This window comes from Vipera berus, assembly GCF_964194415.1.
Source record: "Vipera berus genome assembly, chromosome: 1".
In the NCBI taxonomy this organism is placed as follows: domain Eukaryota; kingdom Metazoa; phylum Chordata; class Lepidosauria; order Squamata; family Viperidae; genus Vipera; species Vipera berus.
Window position 1 is genome coordinate 268,061,794 of NC_138202.1, and position 16,710 is coordinate 268,078,503.

The 16,710-nt window shown below is 39.0% G+C and overlaps 1 protein-coding gene across 1 annotated transcript in view; it reads right to left on the bottom strand.

Annotated features, from left to right (window-relative positions):
* The window catches only part of MAP3K5 (mitogen-activated protein kinase kinase kinase 5), a 123,333-nt gene that overhangs the window by 69,439 nt on the left and 37,184 nt on the right, over positions 1-16,710 (bottom strand). Inside the window, exons 3-4 of the mRNA XM_081312650.1 lie at positions 12,223-12,362; positions 8,445-8,468 (exon numbers count right to left, since the gene is read on the bottom strand). Coding sequence (XP_081168776.1) covers positions 8,445-8,468; positions 12,223-12,362 — 164 coding nt within the window. The remainder of the gene's footprint in view (positions 1-8,444; positions 8,469-12,222; positions 12,363-16,710) is intronic.

The window sequence follows — 16,710 nt, forward strand, 5'->3', positions numbered from 1 at the left end:
GAGAGAATTAAGCAAGAGAATGATCCTCGACTTCCTCTGAACAAACATATGCCCCAAGCCAACTGACTCAGATCTAGGAACAGCTTTATAGCAAAACCAATCATTCTTGAGGGTATACACAAGGACAAAATCAAATTAAAAGATGGAGGTGGGAGTCCGTCGAGCAAGAAATAACATTAAAGAATATAACTGAAGGATCCAACCTCGCTTATACTACTTGGAGGACCCTGAATACCGTATTTTTCCGTGTATAAGACGCACCCTTGTATAAGACGCTCTGGCAAGCGAGTTCCAAGCTTAGAGCAAACAAAGTCAGTGCTAGCAGCAACCGCCTCCCAGCGCTCTAAATAGACGCCTCTCGGCCATGCCGACCCCCCACCCACCTAACCAGCATCTGGCACGATGAGCATGCATAGTCAGTTCACAGCAGCAGCCTTCCGACCCTGGTAAACAAACCGACGTGAGCACTGGCAAGACAGCAAGACAAGTGAAGTGAAGGCAGGTTTTAAACTCCCAGCCGTTTGTCCGCGCCAATCAGCTGTTTGGCGGAGTGCCAAACAGCTGAGCCAGCAAATCCGGAAGTTCGGCCGGATGCTATTATTGAGCAGGACGGCCTCGCAGGTGTGTTCCACAGGGTCCCCGACCAGCATACAGATATGAGGGAGGGAAAGGGCTGTCGTTGCCATCCATGCTGCTGGTCCCATCCACTGCCTCCAGACGCCGCCATCCAACGATCTTGCCCCCTCCCCCCTCCCGTTAGTGGCAAGCCCACAGGGGCTTGACACCTGCACCAGGTGGCATGCCCTGGGCTGCAGAGGTTACCATTATTTTTTCGTGTATAAGACGCTGCACTTGTATAAGACGCACCTGATTTTTGAACAGGGTGTTTGCAGGAAAAAATAGTGTCTTATACACGGAAATATACAGTAGGTTGAATTGCTGCATAATTCTCAATTTATATTCTCTCTCTCTCTCTCTCTCTCACACACACACACACACATCACACACATACACACACACAGAATTAATGTCACTTGTGAAATTTCTCTAAGTCTATTAACAAACAGCAGTCCTATTTTTCTTCTCTGTTTGTACAAATTACTTGCTATTTTTCCTATGAGCCGTCAGATATTTCTCAGTTGGGGCAGACAGATTTTCCAAAATAAGTTGAGCATGTGCAAAAGGATACTGCAGTTGGACCAGAAACCTAGGCATATGAACTCACCACATTGCATATTTATTTATTTGAGTTTTGAGGCCACCCAAATCCTTAATGTTGGGCAACTAACAACATAAATAGAAAAAAACAGTATAGAACATTTAGAATTGTTCACTTGCGTTTCCGTTTTTGGAATTCAAAGTACTTACTATATTTGACAGCACAGTATCAGTAGTAGAATCCTTCAAGTGTTTGGGTTCTATCATCTCCCAAGATTTGAAATGGACACCTAACATTAGGATCATCATCAAAAAAGCACAATAAAAATGTTCTTCCTGCGTCAACTTACGAAGTTCACACTGCTCCAGGAGCTATTGATACAGTTCTACAGAGGAATTATTAAATCCATGTACAAATCCATATCTGTCTGGTTTGGTATAAAGCAACTAAACAGAACAGATACAGACTCCCATGGATAATTAGGACTGCAGAAGAAAGAACTGCAACTAATCTGCTTTCCACAGAAGATCTGTATATTATGTGGATAAGAAGGGGAACTGAGAAAATAACTGCAGAGCCCTCTCATCCTGGACATTTCCGTTCATGGTGCCGCTATACAGCATTACATGCCAAAACAATTTTCCCCTCATGCCATCACTCTGCTGAATATCTAATCCTCATAGAACTGGTCTTATATCTAAGTATATTCACCCAAGTTGTATGGCTGTAGTATTATTGTTATTATTATCCTTCTCATCTTCTCTTATTGTTTCATTATTATGGTTATTATAACCCGGCTGTTTTGCATGTACACTGAGAGCTTCTGCACCTGAGACAAATTCCATAAGTGTCTAATCACTCTTGGTCAAATAAAGTATACTATTCTAATATTTTACTGTATTTTGCAATTTATCACTATTAGCTGCTTTAGACAGCATGCATGGAAATGTAATTAAGAGTAAATTAATTAACTAGGATTGTGATAATGTAACATACACAATTTTTCAAATGCAGAAATAAAATGAATGAAAAGTTGGTTGCCTTCTTAAAATCTGAGCCATTTCATGCCAGAAATGTCTAAACGAAATGCCATGGATGGAAACTGGCACCAAGATTTTATATTTAGCATATCAAAGAGAATAGTTAATTGCTGATACGTCTGGCAAGTTTGAGAAAATTTAAGATTTTCATTAATATTACTAGAGGACAAAAAGTTGAGACAGTCCTCTATAATGACATTTCCCAAGGTTGCAGTCCTCATGTCTAAAATATAATCATTTTCAAACACATTTCCCGGTTCAATTTTCTGATGTTGTCTTCAAATAGAGAAAAGAGACAAAAATATCCTATCCAGCTCTGCAAAACAATTCTCTTTGCAAATTGCCAAGAGGTACACATGGGAATGTAGCATTTGGATAACTGTGATGCCAGCCAAAGGAGGACTCCTAAGATAAAGCATCCTTCCTGCTAATACCACCAAATAGTTTGAAGCTCAGAGAAAGGAAGTCAAGTTCAATGATCATTCCTCATGAGACAAAACTTTCTTTGAACTCTGCATTTTTTAAAGCTCTGTCCATATAATCAGCACTCCTCCACAGCCTATGCACTTGAATCCTAAAGCGACTTGAGTTATCTGGCAAGAGGTTATTCAGAATTCTACTTACTATCAGATTTGAACTATCAAAGACAAGAGAACAGGTGCCTTTCTGCTCTTTTGTTACACAAGAGCAGAAAGGCATTCAGGGTGACTTTCTTATTTGATTAAATACTGGGTAGGATAAATGTGGTTCTCCTGATGCCACAGTTATGAAATGCCAGAGTAGCATGATACTTAATCATAGTCTGATTTCACAATTAATTTTTGTACTGAGAGAATTGGGATAAATATTATTTTGGTGGTCCCATCTCATGTTATCAAGAGTATTATTTGTTCTTGCAATAACAAATATTCTCCTCACAAATGTCTATGAAGATTCTCAGTCATCCATGTCATGGTTGTCCCAAATATGGTTTTTCAGGAGGCAACTGGACTTTCTTGTTTTTCTTTGAAGACGTTTTGCTTCTCATCCATCTGGTGAGACCTGAAGAAGTTTCTTGGATGAGAAGTGAAACGTCTTCAAAGAAAAAAATTAAGTCCAGTTGCCTCCTGAAAAACCACATTTGGGATTCTCCTCACAAATAATAACAAATATTCTTCTCAATCTGCCACCCCAGGAACGTTTGAATTCTCTGCAGGATCAGCTTAGCTTCTGTGCTACCTTCAAAGTATAGTTTTGTCCAGATTCTTATCTTTTCTGCTCAAGGCACAGCTGCATATCCTCCCTAGTTCATAAAATAGTGAAGGATACAGTCAAGTGTTGGTAAGGGGTGCTTAGCAACAAAAGATGTTTGACCTAAATCATTTCATTGCCGTTCCTATCCAGAGAGACCGTGAGTAGCCTACATTCTTTTACTTTAACAAGAAAATTTAAATAGGAAAAAATATTATAAAAGAACAACCATCTAAATAAAAGTCAAACTACAAAGAAAACCATGGCTACTGAAGAACAATAAACAACCAAACAATGTGGGGCTTCAGTTCCCACTCTCTCAAAAATCTAAGCTTTTATAGCTATGTTAAAACTCAACAGGGTAACATTGTTCTTCTGCAATAAAGACTACAGTAAATGTGATGCAGGCACAGAAAGTTCCTAATAATTCTAGTAGTATGGAAAATCAATTTGTTCTGCAGATCTCAAGAGAAGAAATGGTAGCTTTCAGTATCTATCACCATATGATTTTAAACTGATCAAATTTATCACACATTAGCCCAAATTCACCCTACACTTTGTAATATGGCTCATCTATATCCTGTTTTTTTTCTATTAAAAGATGGAAGTGATGTTAATTATTGACATCTTGCTGTATTTGTCATGTCTCCTGACTGACTTCCTCTCAGAAGAACATCATTAGTCCTCTGGGTGTAGGTAAAGAAGAGGCTGAGCTGGAAGGCAGAATTAAAAGTGTCATAATTTGGACTCATTACATTGTCAAAAAAGATCGTAAGTTGCCACCAGTGAATTCCGTTGACCCTTAATCTAATGTCAATTTAACTTTGACCGTTAGTTGACCAGATTCTTGTATTCAAGGTAGTAATAATAAACTCTTCTGTGCTTTGAAATCAATAAATGTTTCTGGTTTGTCTCACACTGAGGAAGAATAAAAGCAACAAATTACTAAGGTAATAAAGTGAAGTCTTATTCCTTTAAAGCAAATCCTTCAATTTCCACAGAGCTGCATAATTCTTGTCTACATGAGAATGCCACTGAAGATCACCCAGAAACTGCATTTGGTACAAAATATAGTGGTCCAGATACTGGCAGATCTGATCTGCCAAGATCACATTAAGATAAGATAATGGTCATTTTTTACTGTGAGCACACTGTGGGCCCACATTAAAAATGAATTCTGTTGCCTGCTCTCAAAGGAAAGTAAGTATGTACTCATACACATACATAACAAAGCACATGTATACACATGCTATATACATGCATATATATACCTATACCTATACATATAAAGGTAAAGGTTCCCCCGCACATGTGCGCTAGTCATTTCCAACTCTAGGGGCCGGTGCTCATCTCCGTTTCAAAGCCGAAGAGCCAGCACTTGTCTGAGGATGTCTCCGTGGTCATGTGGCCGGCATGATTAGACGCCAAAGGCACACGGAACACTGTTACCTTCCCACGGTAGTGGTCCCTATTTTTCTACTTGCATTTTTACGTGCTTTAGAACTGCTAGGTTGGCAGAAGCTGAGACGAGTAATAGGCGCTCACTCTGTTATGCGGCACTCAGGATTCGACCCGCCAAACTGCCGACCTTCTGATCGACAAGCTCAGCGTCCTAACCTACTGAGCCACCGCATCCCTACCTATACATATATATACATATAAATATTAATCACAATCCATTTTGAATACATAGTGGAAAAAGTTCACAAGGTTGATGCTATATGGAACAAAACTGTGACTGAATCTGGATGTTCTGCTTCAGATACCACAAAGCCTCTTCCCAGAAGGTAACAAGGAAAACAGGTCATGAAGAGGATGTGTAGTGTCCCAACAATCTATGTTCCCTGCTAAAGCATCACTTATAAGCTATGTCTGGATAGAAGGAAGTGAATTACCAATAATCTTTTCTGCCATCCTCAACACTCTCTGCATCGCTTTCCTGTATGAAACTGTAATGCTTCCACACCAGACAGTAATGCAATATGACAGGATGCTCTCAATCGTCCCTCTAGAGAAAGTAGTAAGGACAGGGAAGGAAGATGTACTTTTCTCGTGTGACACAGAAAATGCAGGCATTGCTGAGCCTATTTACTAGTATCTTACTGTTGAGCGACCAAGCTAGCCTATTCTTTAGCTGTACACCCAGAAAGTTGTTGCTGCTAACCACCTCCACAGGTGAATCATTGATACACAGAGTTGTGTGGCCCTACCTGCCTTTTCTGAAATCAACTATGATCTCTTTAGGTTTTCTTACGTTTAAAACCAGGCTCTTTTGTTATACCAGTTCACCAAACCCTCTACTTTCTTGCAGTAAGCACCCTCATTGTTATCTTGAATAAGGTCCACTACTGTTGTATAATCTGTATCAGGGGTGTCAAACTCAATTTCACTGAGGGCCGCATCAGCATTGCGGTTACCCTCAGGGGGCCGGGTGGGTATGGCCAGGGTGGGCGTGGCCTACTGGGTGAGCGTGGCTAGAGTGCGTATGGCCTACTGGGTGGGCGTGGCCAGCTCTACATCATTCGCATCAAGGGTGCCTATGGAGGCCTGGGCAGGAGTGGGACAGATCTGAGGGTCTCTGGCAGAAGGAGGGTGTCTGGGCCAGGGCCAAGGCAGTGGGGGCCGTTCCCTCACTGTTTCCAGGATGGCTTCGCGGGCCGCATGAAACCACTTCGCGGGCCGGATCTGGCCCCCGGGCCTTGTGTTTGACATGTCTGATCTGTATATTTAAAAATATGGTTGGTGGCAAACCTTGCACCACATCCATGGGTCAACAGGGTGAACAAGAGCCAACTTAGGACACAGCCCTGAGGAGAAACTGTACTCAAGAAAACATTAGAAATATTATTCCCAACTCACACGTACTGGGGCCCATCAATAAGAAAATAAAGAATCCAGTTGCACAAAGGAGTATAAAAGCCTAAAAGGCCCGGTTTGTCTACTAGATGCTGAGGAATGATTGTACTAAATGCTGAACTGAAGTAGACTAATAGCATTTGCACAGTAGTGTTCCTTTCCATTAAGTGCGCCAAGCTCAGATGGAGAATAGAAGAAATAGCATCCTCTGTAGAGCGATTTGGACGGTAAGCAAACTGAAGCGAGTCAAATGCTGGAGGAAGGCTAGATACAATAATGTCCTTCATTAGCCTCTCAAAACATTTCATAACGATGGTTGTAAGTGCAACCGGACCGTAATCACTGAGACCCATAATTGTAGACTTTTTTGGCATTGGTAAAATAATGGCCATCTTGAAACACGATGGGACCACTGCCCGCCGCAGTGAAAGACTGAAAATATCTGTAAGAACACAAGCCAACTCATCTGCACATTCCCTAAGAACACGCCCACGGATATTATCTGGGCCTGCTGCTTTTTGAATGTTAACTTTCCACAATACTTTCCGGACAGAGGTAACATCAAAGCTAAGCACTTGCTCATCAGGATGGGGCAGAGTTTTCCTGTAAGAGGTGCTATTTGATGCCTTGAATCTTCCCCAAAACATGTTCAGCTCATTTAAAAAGTCTGTTTCACCCTTACCACACGATGGAGCCACCTTATAGTCTGCAATGGCCTGGATGCCTTGCCACATACGCCTGAAAAAAGTTCTGAACTTTCTGACAATGGGCTTGCTTTGCTCTTTTTACGGCGCTTTTCAAATTGGCTCTGGCTGTTCTGAGGGCCTGCATATCGCTGGATTTAATAGCCACATTCCACACTTTCAACATCTTCCGAAAGTCATATGGCACCCATGGTTTTTCATTAGCCCTCACAACAATGTTTTTAAGGACACCGACATTCTCAATACACTTTTGAATATATGCAGACACAGTGGTGGCATACCTCTTGATATTTATATGTTGGTTATCTATTGCCGCTTCTTTCAACATGCCTCAATCCGTGCATTCAAAGCAATCTTGTAGTGCTTCTATAGCTCCCTCCGTAGTATCATATCTATAAAACAAGCCCCATCTCATTTACAGACCGGCTTCTGCACCTCTCTCTCTCTCTCTCTCTCTCTCTCTCTCTCTCTCTCTCTCTCTCTCTCTCTCTCTCTCACACACACACACACACACACACACACACACACACACACACACACACACACACAAATGCACACATATACATACATACATACACATACACTTTGACAAGCAGCTTTTGGTCATGCCTCACCTTCTACTAGTTTAGCATAATAAAATCAAACACATTTTTAAAGGATAGCTCCCTCAGGTCAATCAATGATTTTTGATCAGTGGAAGATTCAAGACAGAAGGAAGCATACTGTTGATGCAGAAGAATCAAAGTTTGACAAGATAGACAGGAATACTTTTTTACAAAATGCAGACTAACTGAATATGTTTTCTTCAGATGTAGCAAAAGCCACTTGTTTAAATGGTACAGTTTCCTCCACCCATATCATGGAGAGCTTGCTACTTCTTTTTGCTATACCAACCTGTTTACAGATTTCTGAAACCTTTTACATGGCTACATACATACTTCTGGCTTAACCAAGTGCAGTTTTTCTTTTGTATACAAAAGCCTTCATGAGTTATGAGTGCAGGGAAACCTATGTGATACGCACAGTCTATCAACCACTGACATTTATTGAGACAGGAAATGCATCTGTCTGAATATAGCTTGCAAATGCAGACGCAGGAAAGGAAAACTAGGTTGAAAGAAACTCAGTGGGAAGTTGTAAGAATAAAATGAATAAAGAGAGTATGAAGAGCATAAGAAAGATTGTTCATTTGAAGAAAACAACAAATCTTAAAAACAGACAAAGATAAAGTAAACTGATTAATACAATACCAAGTATCAAATCTATTAAGGTTCCAAAAAAATTCTGCTGGGAATTGAACTGAATGACTTTATAGTTATATGATTTAATAGAAGAATCAGTAGAATTACAATTACATCTTCAGACAAGTTATCAACCAATAAGGAACTTTGCACATTTCAGAAATATATACAGCAGATGCTGAAATTTCACTTTTGTTTTTTAAAACATACTTACATTATTCTTCTGGCAAATAATTTCCTGTGAAGGGGAAAAAAAACAGATGAGAGAACTACCCATGAACAATGTATGCATCTACTTATTGTAAACTTAACAAAAAATACACCTACTTTTGTTTGCTCTAGGAATTTTAGATTTTCTTCACAGAAATCTGTTGCTTGGCATAAAAACAAATTGCTGGTAGGTGCTACATTATATTAGCATTATATTAGTTGCTGAATGAAAGGGCTTTAAGTATGACTAAAATTTATCACGTTATTAAGTCAAAAGGTTCTGGCTCTGGAAGTTAAACAGATGAAGCTTTTTTTGGAATGGGCATAAGCAAACAAGAAAAGCTTCATGAGTTAAGTTCAAGTGTATCAATTAAAAATGAAGAAGGGCAAAAAAGTAATAACTAGATGGTGAAAAATATTACCAAATAATACTTACATCACAACCATTTACAGAGCAATGTTATTTATTAATTAATTGATATGCTTTCATGTCTATTCTGAATATTTACGCTGATGTAAAACTGAGCTAATAGCATGCCAGCACTGGCACACCAAGATCTTTGTCTATTTCAGACCTATTAATTTTGTACCTTCTAATTATTTATGACATCAGCAAAAAAGAAGAACCAATCAAAATGGAAAAAGGGACCTAAATCCTTATCGTACCCGGATTGAATGCTCTCATCCTAACTGTTCAGTGGAACAATGCTGTTTTGTGCCTTTGCTAAAAATAGTACTATTTGTTACTGGAGACCTCATATTCATCAGCTATTATTTATAACAGCATCACAATTGGCTAGAACTGACAGCAACATGATGACGTAGTCTCATATGTATCACAATGTTTCTGAATATGAAACATTTCTTCTTAAAATCTTCAGTATGAAGCATATGAGTAAAATTCCAACTACATGCGCCCCACCTAAAATACTTCTGAGGAATCTGAGGAGTAAAAATAAATAAAAGCACATGTTTGTACACGAAAAGAAAAAGTTAGTATCGCCATTCCTATCTGGCTTAAGTCCTACATGTACATAGACAGATCATGTAGGAGATGACCAGGCTTAACCCAAGGAAGGGGTCAAACATGCTATCAGTCACAAGAGATCTAAGTCCAGCCCAACTTGAATTCCTTCTACAGTACTCTTATCTCCCGCTAATTTCCCTTGGCCGTTAGTAGTTCAGATTCTTGTAGAGAGCTCAAGCTTACAATTAATCTTTATATCCATTTGAACTGTCTGGATCTCCTGATTTTCCTGGCACTCAACTGGTGTGGACTACAGATAATAACATTTTAATAGATTTATATTTGTTGTTACTGTTATACAGAAAGGAGAATTTTGTCAGGGAGAGATTTAGTTTCAGGTGGAGCAATAAAATGCAACTGCCTATCCAAAGGCTTTTTAATGAATGAGGCATACAGAATGTCTCAATGTCTCAATTTCCCGATAGAGATGATAACTTTTTGACAAGTATTGATCAGTCTGAAATACACTTAAATTGCATTTGGACACTGAAGGGAATGAACATATCTTTGAAAGAGTGATACCTGAAGCTGGGTTTCACAAATAAAATGTATCTACAACTTAAAGTTGATATGTTATCCTGCTAAAAACATGGGATCACAATCCCATTTTTTTCCTGGTCATGAAAGAAAAGAAGTGATACTTTTTTTGATTGCCTTGTATAGTCAGAACTTCTAAAGGCCAAGACACAAATAACTGTTCTACCATATGCTATCTGTCATGTAGGTCAACCCAACTGATGCAACCATTAGTACAAATCATCCTCTTTTCTCACATCTTTTGTACATTCAGCTGGTATTAAGCAACAAGAAAGTATTTTTTTGTTGTGGTTCTTACTCTGTGAAACACCCTCCCTCTCGAGATAAAGCTTGTGTTAACCTTATTACAACTGACAAACAAGCTGAAAACATGTTCCTTTATCTTCACATTTGATGTCTCAAGATGGTATACTTCCACAAGGTTTACACATTCCGGGCTGTTTCAGTCTTCTTATCTGATCAATCTGATTGCAGTTTAAACCTACGTGACATGCATTTTAATGTTGCGAACTCTTAGGAACACATGGCAAGATAGGCAATATATAAACAATTTAAATACACAAATAAGTAACATAAGAATAACATTAAGAATATGCGGAGACTAGAATACAATAAAACTACTGAAAAATTAAGAGTAATATAATACAATCAACCAATGAATTGTGTTGTGCATTTCTGGATGTCTGAGCTCATGTCTGAGCTCCAGAGACATGAATATGGCTATTCGAGCTTGCCAGCCTGGACTGAGGGTTTTTGGGTTAATGGTTTTAATTTTTAATTATTTTGGGGCTATTTAATTTAATGTTATCTGTATATATATTGTATTGTTTTAATTTGCCCTGTAAACCGCCTTGAGTCCCTCGGGAAAAAGGTGGTATATAAATAGAAATAAATAAATAAATAAATATGCATATGCAAGCAGGGGTTGAGAGGTGCAAGACAATAATGTTAGTTGCTAAATACATTCTCAGAAGGTATCGAAAATGTAATAGTATAAAAATCTCTTTAACTATCAGATCAGTGTGATGATGACCTGATCTACCTAAAAAGAACTACGTATGCTTTTCTTAGAATTTCCTAAATCAGCATATGCTAAATAGGCATCTGTCATAGATATTGTAAATGAAAGCTATCTTAGTGTAACTGTAATATTCTAGGTTCTTTCCAGCAATGTTAGGTGTATCCCCCCAAAAAAATTCATGGATTTGTTCTTCTTTATGTGTCTTACTAAACTGTTTTGATATGCACCTTTGCACAATATTGGATTCCAAGGAACAACAAGTAATCAGTCACTGTCTTTGCAGAACTAATATTTGTAGGGCAGCTATAAAACACTGGCACAATTTGTGAGGCTTGATTAGTTTAGACTTTTATTTTTTTTTATTCAATGTGGTATGCAAGCTCAATGTATATGATCCAGGAAATTCTAGACTCCAGATACATGTGCTGTGAAATACACTTCATATTTACCTCTTGAATTTTTCATATTAAAATGATTTAGCAATAAGCCACTTAGAAGTCTAACCATAGTAAGAATTTAAGGCAGCTTCTTAGAAAACAAAACTTAGTAGAAAAATTCAAGGGATTTTTTTTAAAAAAAGAAAAAAGGTCTATTTTAAATATACTTCCTCCCTTTGCTTAATAAAGTCATTATTTTTATAATCCACAGCTGCTTGAGACTGGAGGAGAATTTTCTTCAAATTCATGGAAAGAAATAGAAACAGAACCACAGAAAGGCCAAGAACAAGAGGCTTACACATGTGGAGAGCTTCAATTTCTGAGATAGTTCTACTTCTAACCTCACTTCCTACATCAATCTTGTTCCAACATGGGACTTTTCAGACAGGCTGTGTCTGCATAGCACACAAGAACCCTCAGCTGTTTCCAAGCTTCTAGGACAGGGGTAGGCAACCTCGGCTCTTTTATGACTCATGGACTTCAACTCCCAGAATTCCTGAGTCAGCTATGCTGAGGGGAAAGAGAGAGGTTTCCAAGCTGAGCCATGCTGGCTCAGGAATTCTGGGAGCTGAAGTCCATAAGTCATAAAAGAGACGAGGTTGCCTACCCCTTTCTAGGATATCCTGGCAGCAACTGAAGCTGAGAATTGCGTAGGTACCAACAATTCCACACAACACAATGACACATTTCTCTGTATCTTTCTCCAGTCTGTCTTTTTTTCTACCCAAACTCTGCCTTAGTTTTAGAAAGGCATCTGTACCTTCAAGGATTGCAGAGAATCTGTGTTTGTATCACAGTAGAGAATAATGTTGTTGGCCATACTGAAGCTCTCTCGGACTCCCAGGTGATAGAAGAGGGAGGGCTGACGGAAAGCATCGCTCATTTCCACCACGGCAATATCTGCAAGGAAGATCAAAATATATGCTAATCAAGTTCAGCACTCAAAAGAGATCTGCTGCTAACCTGTTGATTTCTCTCAGTAATTATTTTAAGTTAGCTGACACCCTGAAAAGACTATATCTTGAAAACATTATTGGAAAAACAACTACGACTGCAAACTAGAATGAAATGTAGACTTTTTTTTAATACTACACAAAGATAACCTTTACTGCACAAAGATAACCTTTAATCTTTCTGCACAAAGATAACCTCCTTCGCTATTTTTCTTCAGCATGATTCTGCTTGGGGGGGATCCACAGTGGGTGAGGAATTCCCATTTAGAATAAAGAGGCAAAGACTGAAATATCAAGTAAGCAGCCCTCAAACGCTGCTTGCTTTGAAGCACACGGACAGAGAAGGACCACCGGAATGCAACATTTCATGCTTGTGAATTCAATGTCTGGAGTGGTCTTTCACTGCAATTGGAAATATGTGGCATTTATAGCTTTCCTTTGATGGCCCCATAAGATTCCTGGCACTTCACCCCATTTGGCTCTAAAGTTCCATAGCTAAATAAACTTCACACAGTGTTTCCACACGGATCTAAAACCAAGTATTTTCAAATCCTTTCCATTGCAACGTGTCTACATTTATATTTACAATGGTCAATTCTGGGTCATATTGTAACATGCATAGATGATTGACTAAGAGGAACTGCTTGCACCTTTGAGCACATGGAAGATTCCCCTCAGGTAAAGACTTAGGATGAGATCAATGGTATGAAGAAACTGGGTTTTTGTGAGAATCTTGTTGCCACTAAGGAAAGTCTTCAAAGGAGCACAAATCAATACTTATAAAGTCTTCTTTAACAAATAATTGCAAAGGGCTTCACATGAGTTCTCTCCTTGATGATCTGGAATGCTCCAGTGCCACCAAATGAGCTTTTTTTAAAAAAATCAAGATTACAGACAATTCAAAAATTGTTTCACGGACCTCATTAGCTACCCTTTAGGGGAGCGAATTCAGCCTAGCACTGCAGTTGCTTCTAATGGAATTATACCTGCTGTAAAGAAAATTCCATAGAGCTGATTTAGCAGTAACCAAGCCATGATTTTTCCATTTCTCACAGGACTTCTTTCTAGATAAGTGCTCCCAAGGAAATAATCTACTGTACCTGTAAATTTTATCCAATTCTGTTAAAAGTGGGTTTCCATTATGGATTATGGACCATGTCTCATGATGAATACATATTTCACCGCCCTGAGTCCTTCGGGAGAAGGGCGGTATATAAATAAAATTATTATTATTATTATTATTATTATTATTATTATTATTATTATTATTATTATTATTATTATTATTATTATATTTCTACAAGCCAGTATTCCTTAAACTTTCCAAAATCATGCTGTACGAACAACAACAGACTTCTTTATTTCTTTTTTGAGAAAGAAAAAGCGAAATGAATGCTGAAATATTTTCCTTATATTTAAAAATGCTATTATAAACCTTAATGCAGTTATCAATTTGGATATAACAACATATTTCAACAACATCTGTGTAAAACTTGTTTAGAGAAGTCAGGTCAGCATAACAGTCAACATTTTCAATACTTGCTGTGGATTAGAGTGAAAGCTGAAAACCCATTTTACTCCAAGGTATAATGAAACAAAAGCAGCACATTCTGTATCTTTGAAGATATTTGTGGAATACATTCAAATTCAAATTATTCAGGGAATACTAAAGTTCAGCATAAATATGATTTAAGATATATTATAAATTAGGCATTGATGCTCACAGGACAGAGATAGAATATATTATCAGGGAGTATTCATGATCTTGAAGTGCAAAATAATAAGAGATTATTTCGAAGGCCCACAAATCTCTCTTAACAGTGATAATTATGCATTTTCATAAAGACAAAGAGGCTATATCTCAAGCTACAATCAAAGTTGATCCAAATGAAGCTGATACGCTAAAGGTACTTTATCATGCAAGTCATCCAAAAATCAAAGAACTGAGTTTTCAACAAGACTCACTAAAGCAGGGGTGTCAAACTCAATTTCATTGAGGGCCACATCAGCATTGTGGTTGCCCTCAGGGAGCCGGGTGGGTGTGGCCTGGGTGGGCATGGCCTACTGGGTGGGCGTGTCTAAAGTGCGTATGGCCTGGGTGGGCGTGGCCAGCTCTACATCGTTTGCATCAAGGGTGCCTATGGAGGCCTGGGCAGGAGTGGGACAGATCTGAGGGTCTCTGGCAGGAGGAGGGTCTCTGGGCCAGAGCCAAGGCAGTGGGGCCCGTACCCTCACTGTTTCCAGGATGGCTTCACGGGCCGCATGAAACCACTTCGCGGGCCGGATCTGACCCCAGGGCCTTGTGTTTGACATGTCTGCACTAAAGGTTCCATCCAATAGGAAACCGCAAAAGTTACTCTAGAGCTGATCTAATTGTATTATTGTTTAAGCTACCCAAACATGTTTGGCTTTTATAGGGCATTTTTTTAAATGATAATGCAATCAAGTAAGTTTCTACTTGTGTTTTATTTGGATTCTATATTGGTCTCATTGGCCATCACTGGATGATGACACAAGCCAGCTGCTCTTACATACTACTTTCCATATTTATTTTATTCCTTGTACTCAAAGGAAGGAAGAGGGCTCACCTGTTCACTGCTTGTGCCCCTCCAGCCTGCCCTACCTTATCAGCAGGCATTTGAATCACCCTCTCAACCTTCTTCTTTCCAAACATAATATAGGCTTGTGCCATTGCTCCTCCATTCATGGCATTCAGGATAACTCCAGTGAAGCCCCCTCCTCCTCCTCCCCTTCAGCTGACCCATGGAACTGCCTGCCACTTTGTTGTGGGTAGGGGAAACAAAGGGCCATGGACCAGAAAGAAATCCGCATCCCTGCTCCCCATTCTGACATGTTCCCAAGGACTCCCTTCCTCCAAGGAGCAAGAAGGCTCCTGTCAACTGCCGGCATCCCCCAGCCGGTCCTAGCTTGCCAGGAGCTATTTGAATTGCTCCCTCATTCTTCCTTCAGTGACCACTGCAGTTAAGATATTGCAAATTTGGGACTCATTTCAAAGCAGCCAATGGCCATTCACTCATTAAGCCCTGCTGTCAGTTGATTGGGCACAGAGGACAGAGGGAGGTTGGAAAGAGGGCGAGGACATGCCCCTCATGCCATGCAACCTACTGGTTTCTGGGAAGTGTAGTTGGAAAGTGTGGCACTGAAGTAGCCACAACTTTGCCAAATTTCAATCCCACAGAAATCATAGGTCCCAGATTTTGGAAGGATTCTGTAAATTAGACCATCTGAGGCACATTGATTCAAAAAATTGTTTCTTTATGATACAACTGAAGGTTACAAAGTATCAAGCAGTTTTGAAGTTTTAGTAGCATACAGATTGCAAATGGGTCCTCCATGTCATTATTCTAATTAGAAGATAGATATTGCAGCATAGGAAAGATAAACGTATGGCTCCATTTATCCAATGGATTGAAGACCTGATTGTACTTGCCACTTATGAGTAGATTGCCTTTAGACATAGACTTTGTATAAACCAGGGGTCTTCGAACTTGGCCCTTTTATGACTTGTGGACTTCAACTTCCAGAATTCCTCAGCCAGACATGGTGGCTGAGGAATTCTGGGAGTTGAAGTCCACAAGTCATAAAAGGGCCAAGTCCGAAGACCCCTGTGTAGACAAATATAATGAAAAATGGAATTCATTTATACGGAAATCAATAGGTTAAAAAAAGACAGTTGTATCAATGTATTAGAAATATATGCATACTTGAATAATATTTGCATTTACATGCAGTTTATATAGTACTGTAATTGTTTGTTATAATGCTTATCTGTTGCATTTCTTTCATGTTTTTATTAAAGCATTTTCATGTGTGTTTTTTCTCTTTGAGAATGTATGTTTTACCATCACTATTATCTTTCTGTTACGTTCTTTTTCTTGCTATTACTTAAACTCAATAAAAAAGAAATATATACAAAATTAAAAGTTGCATTTTATCTGCTGGGCACTCTTTTAATTCACAAGGTTAAAAGAGAACAATTATTAACAAAATTAAATAATAGACCTTCAAGTGTTTTACTGGCTATTCTGCCTAAACCACAGGATATTTCTGTAAGTATGTGGGAAAATGTGCATTCCATTTCTGGAAACTTGTCTATGCAAGCCAATAAGTCAGGCTTTTTTTTTTAAATGAAAACTGTGTTTCTAGAGCTAAGCTAGCCTGTGACTGAGGAGCTATGAATTCCAGCCTCACCCATTAATTAGCTTAAAAGGAATACTATTCAGGCAAAGAGAGACCAACTTCGATTCTTTCAGTGGGAAGAGAAGAAAGAGCTA